General features: G+C 48.1%; 1 protein-coding gene across 1 annotated transcript in view; it reads left to right on the plus strand.

The window, feature by feature from the left end:
* The window catches only part of LOC143292332 (uncharacterized), a 51,379-nt gene that overhangs the window by 19,322 nt on the left and 22,057 nt on the right, over positions 1-10,000 (plus strand). Inside the window, exons 5-10 of the mRNA XM_076602522.1 lie at positions 1,068-1,142; positions 2,326-2,414; positions 2,808-2,881; positions 3,436-3,512; positions 5,719-5,802; positions 6,986-7,056. Of these exons, the coding sequence (XP_076458637.1) occupies positions 1,068-1,142; positions 2,326-2,414; positions 2,808-2,881; positions 3,436-3,512; positions 5,719-5,802; positions 6,986-7,056 (470 nt within the window). The remainder of the gene's footprint in view (positions 1-1,067; positions 1,143-2,325; positions 2,415-2,807; positions 2,882-3,435; positions 3,513-5,718; positions 5,803-6,985; positions 7,057-10,000) is intronic.

The following is a 10,000-nucleotide window of genomic DNA, read 5'->3' on the forward strand; positions in this document are numbered from 1 at the left end:
CAGTAGAGTTTTGTGTGCGCTGAAGGTGAAGTAACATTGTGTAGGTGGGTACAGTATGGCGTACCAACACCTGTGTACACGCGTTTGTGCAGGGATGCATACAGTGCAGTGTACCCAAAAGACATGAACAGACACATCGTATGATGATGATGATGATGATGATTTTGTATTTCTGTATTTGTATTTTGTATTTCTTTTTAATCACAACAGATTTCTCTTATGTGAAATTCGGGATGCTCTCCCAAGGGAGAGCGCGTCGCTACACTACAGCGCCACCCATTTTTTTGGTGTATTTTTTCCTGCGTGCAGTTTTTTTGTTGTTTTTTTTCCTATCCAAGTGGATTTTTCTACAGAATTTGGCCAGGAACAACCCTTTTTATTGACGTGGGTTCTTTTACGTGCGCTAAGTGCATGCTTCAAACGGGATCTCGGTTTATCGTCTCATCCGAATGACTAGCGTCCAGACCACCACTCAAGGTCTCAGTAGTGGAGAGGGAGAAAATATCGGCGGCTGAGCCGTGATTCGAACCAGCGCGCTCAGATTCTCTCGTTTCCTAGGCGGACGCGTTACCTCTAGGCCATCACTCCACATGATGATATGAGTACTTTGTTTTCGTGGTGTGAGCGTGGCTCTACAGGTGCACAACTTTCACTTTCACTTTCACTTTCTCAAGGAGGCGTCACTGCGTTCGGACAAATCCATACACGCTACACCACATCTGTTGAGCAGATGCCTGACCAGCAGCATAACCCAACGCGCTTAGTCAGGCCTTGAGTGCATGCTTACATATTTGTGTACCTATGAAAGTGGATTTCATTTTACGTAATTTCGCCAGAGGACAACACTCTCGTTGCCATGGGTTCTTTTTCAGTGCGCCAAGTGCGTGCTGCACACGGGACACAAGGTGTGGCGTATACACACACACACACACACACACACACACACACACACACACACACACACACACACACACACACACACACACACACACACACACACACACACACACACACACAGCTGTGTTGTCGGTGTGACGTGAAGACATCTGTGATACGTGTTGTTGCAGGACCACATGCCTCACGAAGCCAGACGAGTTCTGCAGACGGACCCTATTTGCAGGACTGACCGCGACATTGCTTATGTGGGTGTGGGTGTTGGTGTTGGTGGGTGTGGGTGTTGGTGGGTGTGAGTGTTGGTGTGTGTGTGGGTGTTGGTGTGAGTGTTGGTGTTTGTGGGTGTTCGTGTGTGTGGGTGTTGGTGTGAGTGTTGGTGTGTGTGGGTGTTGGTGTGAGTGTTGGTGTGTGTGTGGGTGTTGGTGTGAGTGTTGGTGTGTGTGGGTGTTCGTGTGTGTGGGTGTTGGTGTGAGTGTTGGTGTGTGTGGGTGTTGGTGTGGGTGTTGGTGTGAGTGTTGGTGTGTGTGGGTGTTGGTGTGTGTGGGTGTTGGTGTGGGTGGTGGTGTGTGTGGGTGTTGGTGTGGGTGTTGGTGTGGGTGTGTGTGGGTGTTGGTGTGGGTGGTGGTGTGTGTGGGTGTTGGTGTGGGTGTTGGTGTGGGTGTGTGTTGGTATGAGTGTTTGTGTGTGTGGGTGTTGGTGTGTGTGGGTGTTGGTATGAGTGTTTGTGTGGGTGGGTGTTGGTGTGGGTGTTGGTGTGAGTGTTGGTGTGTGTGGGTGTTCTTGTGTGTGGGTGTTGGTGTGGGTGTGGGTGTTGGTGTGAGTGTTGGTGTGTGTGGGTGTTGGTGTGGGTGTTGGTGTGAGTGTTGGTGTGTGTGGGTGTTGGTGTGTGTGGGTGTTGGTGTGGGTGGTGGTGTGTGTGGGTGTTGGTGTGGGTGTTGGTGTGGGTGTTGGTGTGAGTGGGTGTTGGTATGAGTGTTTGTGTGTGTGGGTGTTGGTGTGTGTGGGTGTTGGTATAAGTGTTTGTGTGGGTGGGTGGTGGTGTGGTGTTGGTGTTGGTGTTGGTGTGGGTGTGGGTGTTATTGTGGGTGTTATTGTGGGTGTTTGTGTGGGTGTTGGTGTGTGTGGGTGTTGGTGTTGGTGTGTGTGGGTGTTGGTGGCACACACACACACGCACACACACACACACACACACACACACACATATATATATATATATATATATATATATATATATATATATATATATATATATCACTCTCTGTATATATATACATATATATATATATATATATATATATATATATATATATATATATATGTGTGTGTGTGTATGTGTGTGTGTGTGTGTGTGTGTGTGTGTCTGTCTGTCTGTCGATCTGTCTGTCTGTGTGTACACACGTGTGCACACATCGCTGTATATTATATCCACAGTTGATGATCGTGTTACGCAACATCCCTGCCTTCGCTGAATACCCCACCAGGATGCAGAGAGAGCTGTGTAGAGTCGGCTGGTATGAGAGGTACCTAGCCCATGTCACTTGCCGTGTGTGTGTGTGTGTGTGTGTGTGTGTGTGTGTGTGTGTGTACATGTCTGTCTGGTCTGTATCTGAGTTTCTCTGTGTGTGTGTGTGTGTGTGTGTGTTTGTGTGTGTGAGTTTCTGTGTGTGTGTGTGTGTGTGTGTGTGTGTGTGTGTACCTGTCTGTCTGGTCTGTATCTGAGTTTCTCTGTGTGTGTGTGTGTGTGTGTGTGTGTGTGTGTGTGTGTGTGTGTGTGTGTGTGTGTGTGTGTGTGTGTGTGTGTGTGTGTGTGTGTGTGTGTGTGTGTGTACCTGTCTGTCTGGTCTGTATCTGAGTTTCTGTGTGTGTGTGTGTGTGTGTGTGTGTGTGTGTGTGTGTGTGTGTGTGTGTTTCAGCTACGAACCACGCCGTGCCATCATCAGAGAGGGACACCCCCCTCACTCTTTCTACTTCATTCTGTCCGGCACCGGTCAGTCACACACACACACACACCATAAACACACACACACACACACACACACACACACACCATAAACACACATACACGCACACACACACACACACGCACGCACACACACACACACACACACACACACACATATACTTGCACGCACGAATGCTATTGCAGTGAACAGCTGTAAAGGGAGATAATTAGAGTGTTACACTGATTCCCTTTACATTACTGACCTCCCTTTATATCCCAGCGCGTGGACTTTGGTAGGTGAGGGAGTGTGTTTTCGTGTGTGTGTGTGTGTGTGTGTGTGTGTGTGTGGTTGCATGCATGCATGCGTGCGTGCGTGAGTGTGTTTTCAGGTAGCTAATCAATATTATAGTATGTGTGCCGTGTGTGTGTGTGTGTGTGTGTTTGTGTGTGTGAGTGAGTGCGCGCGTGCGTGCGTGTGTGTGTGCATGCGTGCGTGCGTGCGTGAATGCGTGTGTGTTTCAGGTAGCCAATTAATATTATGTGTGCCATGTGTGTGTGTGTGTGTGTGTGTGTGTGTGTGTGTGTGTGTGTGTGTGCAGTGCTGGTGACGAGATTTGAACCCCAGTCCGGCAGTACCCGTACCCTGGTCAGTCTGCAGCAAGGGCTGTCTTTCGGGGTACGTCACCTGGTCACCCGGAATGACTGACTGCCTGGTGATGACGATCGTCATGGTGATGGTGGTGATGGTGGTGGCGGTGGTGGAGGTGATGGTGTTGGAGGTGGTGGTGATGATGATGGTTGTGATGGTGGTAGTGGTGATGATGATGGTTGTTGTGGTGGTGTTGATGATGGTGGTTGTGGTGGTGGTGGTGGTGGTGGTGACGATGATGATGGTGGTGGTGGTGGTGGTAGTGATGTTGATGATGATGGTTGTGGTAGTGGTGGTGGTGGTAGTTGTGGTGGCGGTAATGTTGATGATGATGATGGTGGTGGTGGTGGTGGTGATGTTGATGATGATGGTTGTGGTAGTGGTGGTGGTGGTGACGATGATGATGATGGTTGTGGTGGTGATGATGATGGTGGTGGTGGTGGTGGTGATGGTGGTGGTGGTGGTGATGATGATGTTAATGATGATGATAGTTATGGTGGTGGTGGTGGTGGTAATTGTGCTGGTGGTGGTGGTGGTGGTGATGATGGTAGTGGTGGTGGTAATGTTGATGATGATGATGGTGGTGGTGGTAGTGATGTTGATGATGATGGTTGTGGTAGTGGTGGTGGTGGTGACGATGATGTTGATGGTTGTGGTGGTGAGGTGGTGGTGGTGATGATGATGATGGTGGTGGTGGTGATGGTGGTGGTGGTGGTGGTGATGATGATGTTGATGATGATGATGATGATGGTGGTGGTGGTGGTGGTGGTGGTTGTGCTGGTGGTGGTGGTGATGATGTTGATGATGATGATGGTGGTGGTGGTGGTGATGGTGACGATGATGATGGTGGTGGTGGTGGTGACGATGATGATAATGGTGGTGGTGATGGTGGTGATGTCGATGATGGTGGTGGTGGTGGTGGTGGTGACGATGATGATGGTGGTGGTGGTGGTGACGATGATGATGGTGGTGGTGGTGGTGACGATGATGATGATGGTGGTGGTGGTGTTGGTGATGTTGATGATGATGGTGGTGGTGGTGGTGGTAATGTTGAAGATGATGATGGTGGTGGTGACGATGATGATGATGGTGGTGGTGGTGGTTGTGACGATGATGATGATGGTGGTGGTGGTGGTGGTGATGTTGATGATGATGATGGTGGTGGTGACGATGATGATGATGGTGGTGGTGGTGTTGGTGACGATGATGGTGGTGGGCGAGGGCAGAGTGGGATTCGAACCCACGCCCTCACGGACTCTCTATACTGGCAGCTGAGCGTCTGAATTTAACCACTCTGCCACGTTTGTCCTTGATGGTGCTGAGTGATGACGTGTGTGTCACGTGCTGTACAAGACAAGACAGGACAAGACAAGACAAGACAAGACAAGACAAATTCTTTATTTCGAGGATAATAGATAAGCACTGGTGTGCTTTTTTTACATCCAGTCCCCGCCGTGAATAGTGTCTACACTACACAATAGTTAGTAAAATGAAAGAATGGTGTTAGCAGAGATACATAACAGATGGGGGAAAAAATATAAATAAATCAAAACAAAACAACAACCACACACACACACACACACACACACACACACACACACACATGGCATACAGGCACGAGCATGGTGTTAGTAAAATGCATAAGAAAACAAGAGAGGCAAGGCCTTCAAGACTCACTTGTGATAAATTAAATCCCCTAGCATTAATTACAGAGTAATTTCCCTTTTTTACCCTCTGCACCAAAACGTTTGCAAAAAAAAAAAAAAAAAAAAAAAAAAAAAAATTCCATGCTTCGCAAAAGAAGTTCATGTTTGAACAAAAAATGATGATAATGGCTGCTCTTGTTGTTGTGTCAGAATAAGAGGTCAAAGTGCCAAGTTTAGAGAATACAAAAAATATAAATATAACAGTAAATGCACTTTGCATATAATTAGGCTTCTTTTTTTAAATTTTTTTGTGCCCATCCCAGAGGTGCAATATTGTTTTAAACAAGATGACTGGAAAGAACTGAATTTTTCCTATTTTTATGCCTAATTTGGTGTCAACTGACAAAGTATTTGCAGAGAAAATGTCAATGTTAAAGTTTAACACGGACACACACACACACACACACACACACACACACACAGACAATCGAACACCGGGTTAAAACATAGACTCACTTTGTTTACACAAGTGAGTCAAAAAATGAACAAAATGAAAGAAACAAACACACACAACTGTACTGTTACAGGAGCTGGCAGTGATCACGGGGAGCCGACGCCAGGCCACAGTCAGCAGTAAAACTCTCGTGGAGCTGCTCTGCATCTCAGCCTGGGTTAATTAACTGGTTGCCCTTTGCCTGTCTGTCTCTTGCTTGTCGTGTTTTCTGTGTCTGTTCTGTACCTTCCCTGTTCCCTGTTTGTCTGTATTTGTTTGTATTTGTATTTGTATTTCTTTTTATCACAACAGATTTCTCTGTGTGAAATTCGGGCTGCTCTCCCCAGGGAGAGCGCGTCGCCATACTACAGCGCCACCCATTTTTTTTGTGTAATTTTTTTCCTGTGTGCAGTTTTATTTGTTTTTCCTATCGAAGTGGATTTTTCTACAGAATTTTGCCAGGAACAACCCTTTTGTTGACGTGGGTTCTTTTACGTGCGCTAAGTGCATGCTGCACACGGGACCTCGGTTTATCGTCTCATCCGAATGACTAGCGTCCAGACCACCACTCAAGGTCTAGTGGAGGGGGAGAAAATTTCGGGGGCTGTGCCGTGATTCGAACCAGCGCGCTCAGATTCTCTCGCTTCCTGTATTCTCTGTACCCTGTCCTCTCTGCCCTTTGCCTGTCTGTCTCTCCTTGTGTTTTTGTGTCTCTTCTGTACCTCCCCTGTTCCCTGTTTGTCTGTATTCTCTGTACCCTGTCCTCTCTGCCCCTTGCCTGTCTGTCTCTCCTTGTCGTGTTTCTCTGTACCTCCTCTGTTCTCTGTTTGTCTGTATTCTCTGTACCCTGTCCTCTCTGCCCCTTGCCTGTCTGTCTCTGCTTGTCGTGTTTCTGTGTCTGTTCTGTACCTTCCCTGTTCCCTGTTTGTCTGTATTCTCTGTACCCTGTCCTCTCTGCCCCTTGCCTGTCTGTCTCTCGCTTGTCGTGTTTCTGTGTCTGTTCTGTACCTCCCCTGTTCCCTGTTTGTCTGTATTCTCTGTACCTCCCTCTGTCTGTCTATCTGTTCTTTCTGTTCTCTTGATACCTTCTTCACCCCCCCTTACCCCCCTGTGTGTGTGTGTGTGTGTGTGTGTGTGTGTGTGTGTGTGTGTGTGTGTGTGTGTGTGTGTGTGTGTGTGCGTGCGTGCGTGCATGCGTGCGTGCGTGCGTGCATGTGTGTGTGTGTGTGAGAGAGAGACTTTGATTACATCTTCATATTGTGTGTGTGTATGTGTTTATGCGTGTGTACGTGCGTGCGTGTGTGTGTGTGTGTGTGTGTGTGTGTGTGTGTGTGTGTGTGTGTGTGTGTGTGTGTGTTCAGGACTTTGAGGACATCTTTATGTCGGGAGGAATGAAGACTATAACGGACCCGGACCACAAATCTTTCCTCAGGTAACACACACACACACACACACACACACACACACACACACACACACACACACGCACGCACGCACGCACGCACGCACGCGCGCCATCCACATATACCTGGCAGTCCAACCTGTGATATTAAACGTGAAAATAACATTTGGAATGTGATTTTTTGGGGGGTGAAAGTATTATAATGTGATGCGTTCCTCTGTTACATGCTGAAATACTTGCAAAATGATAATGTGTATTTTGCGTTCTTTGTATTTGGAATCGAGTTATTGAAGAAGTAGAAGAAGGAGAAGGAGGAGAAGGAGAAGAAGAAGAAGGAGGAGAAGGAGAAGAAGAAGAAGGAGGAGAAGAAGAAGGAGAAGAAGGAGGAGGAGGAGAAGGAAAAGAAGAAGGATGAGGAGGAGAAGGAGAAGAAGGAGGAGGAGAAGAAGAAGGTGAAGGAGAAGAAGAAGGATGAGGAGGAGAAGGAGAAGAAGGAGGAGGAGAAGGAGGAGAAGAAGAAGAAGGAGAAGAAGAAGGAGGAAGAGGAGAAGAAGAAGGAGGAGAAGGAGGAGGAGGAGGGGAAGAAGGAGAAGAAGAATTAGAAGAAGAAGAAGGGGAGAAGGGGAAGAAGGAGGAGGAGAAGAAGAAGAAGAAGGAGGAGGAGGAGGGGAAGAAGGAGAAGGAGGAGGAGAAGAAGGAGAAGGAGAAGAAGGAGGAAGAGGAGAAGGGGAAGAAGAAGAAGAAGAAGAAGAAAGAAAGCAGAAGAGGCACTTTACCCCCCCCCCCCTCCCCCCTCCCCCTCCCCCCTCTCCCCATCTCCACCATCCCTCTGTCTCATGGACTTTTGAGTCAACGACAGTAAAGCGTCCAAGTGTCTCTTACTTCGTATTTGTTTATTTGACTCCAAATCTTTTTTTGGGGGGCGGGGGGTAGGGGGTGGTGGTGGTGGTGGTGGGGCGTGGGGCGGATGGAGGGGGGTTCAATTTGTTTTATTATTTTCACCTAAATTGTAACTGATTCGCAACCTCGTCCCCCTCCCGCCAAAACAAAAAAACCCACAAAAAAACAAAACAAAAAAACCCACAAAAAAACAGGAGAGGAAGAAGGAGAAGAAGAATTAGAAGAAGAAGAAGGGGAGAAGGGGAAGAAGGAGGAGGAGAAGAAGAAGAAGAAGGAGGAGGAGGAGGGGAAGAAGGAGAAGGAGGAGGAGAAGAAGGAGAAGGAGAAGAAGGAGGAAGAGGAGAAGGGGAAGAAGAAGAAGAAGAAAGAAAGCAGAAGAGGCACTTTACCCCCCCCCAACCAAACAAAACACACACACTCTCTCTCTCTCTCTCTCTCTCTCTCTCTGTCTCTCTCTCTCTCTCTCTCTCTCTCACACACACACACACACAAGCCCCCTCCCTCCAGACCCCCCACCCCCACAAAAAAACAAACAAACAACAACAAAATGTCACCAGAGCTGTACAGCCAAATGGCATTAAAACATTTCAATGCTGCAGCATTCTTCAATACAAGCGAGCAGCGAGCCAACAACACCACAACGATAGCAGTATCACTAGGCAAGGTATCGGGGGTATTGATTCAGTATCGGGGTATTGTATTGATTCAGTATCGGGGTATTTATTGGTGCAGGGTTAAGTTAAATCTAGGGCTGTAAGAGTGTAAACAGGCGGACAAAGGCGACAAGATGAACGTCGTGCCGTTTACACAGGTAACCCCCCCCGTGATTCCAGAACTGATTGTGCGATTGGGCGGGTGGAAAGGGGGTGGGGGGAGGAGTGTTGAGGGTGGGGGAGGGACCGGGGGTTGGGGGGCTTTGAAGTGCTGTGTCCCACAATCCCTGTGTCGACTCGCTGTCTCTCTCTCTCTGTCTCTGTCTGTCTGTCTGTCTGTCTCTCTCTTTCTCTCTTTCTCTAGGTGTGTGTGTGTCTGTGTGTCTGTGTCTGTGTGTATGTGTGTGTGTGTGTTTGTGGGCTGTGTGTGTGTGTGTGTGTGTGTGCATGTGTGCGTGCGTGTGTGTGTATGCATGTGTGTATATATGTGTGAGTTTGTGTGCGTGTGTGTGTGTGTGTGCGTGCATGCGTGTGTGCGTGTGTGTGTATGCATGTGTGTATGTATGTGTGAGTTTGTGTGTGTGTGTGTGTGTGTGTGTGTGTGTGTTCGTGCGTGCGTAGGGGTATGTGTGTGTGTATGTATGTGTGAGTTTGTGTGTGCGTGTGTGTGTGTGTGCTTGTGTGTGTGTGTGTGTGTGTGTGTGTGTGTGTGTGTGTATTTGTGTCTGCGTGTGTGTGTGTGTATGTGTGTGTGTATGTGTGTGTGTGTGTGTGTGGTGAGGAGAAGTTTGTTCAGCTGTCCGCTCCCTCTCTCCCTCCCCTCCCCCGCCCCCTTCCCTCCACCCTGGGTCAAAGTCAAAGTTTCTTTATCCCAGAAAATCCCTTAGGGGATAAAGCGGATACGGAAAATACAAGGAGGAGGAGGAATTTGTGTCTAATGTCCGACGGGCGCAATAGCCGAGAGGTTAAAGCATTGGACTTTCAATCTGAGGGTCCCGGGTTCGAATCTCGGTAACGGCGCCTGGTGGGTAATGGGGTGAGCTTTTTCCCATCTCCTAGGTCGACATTATGACCTGCTTAGTGCCTGTACCCTCTTCGTGTGTATACGGCAGACAGAAGATCAAATACGCACGTTAAAGATCCTGTGATCCATGTCACTGCTCGGCAGGGTTCTGGAAACAAAGAACATACCCAGCATGCACACCCCCCGAAAACGGAGTATGGCTGCCTACAGGGCATACACGTCAAAGCCCACTCGTGTGCATACGAGTGAACAGGGGGGGAGCTGCAGCCCATGAACGAAGAAAACGAAGAAATGTTTAACTCTCTTCATACGAACGGCGAAAGAGACGACGTTAACAGCGTTTAACCCCAGTTACCATCATCAAAATATTGCAAGCGGAAGGCTCTTATACTGAAGA

The sequence above is a fragment of the Babylonia areolata genome, chromosome 18 (assembly GCF_041734735.1).
Source record: "Babylonia areolata isolate BAREFJ2019XMU chromosome 18, ASM4173473v1, whole genome shotgun sequence".
NCBI classification, from domain to species: Eukaryota; Metazoa; Mollusca; class Gastropoda; order Neogastropoda; family Buccinidae; genus Babylonia; species Babylonia areolata.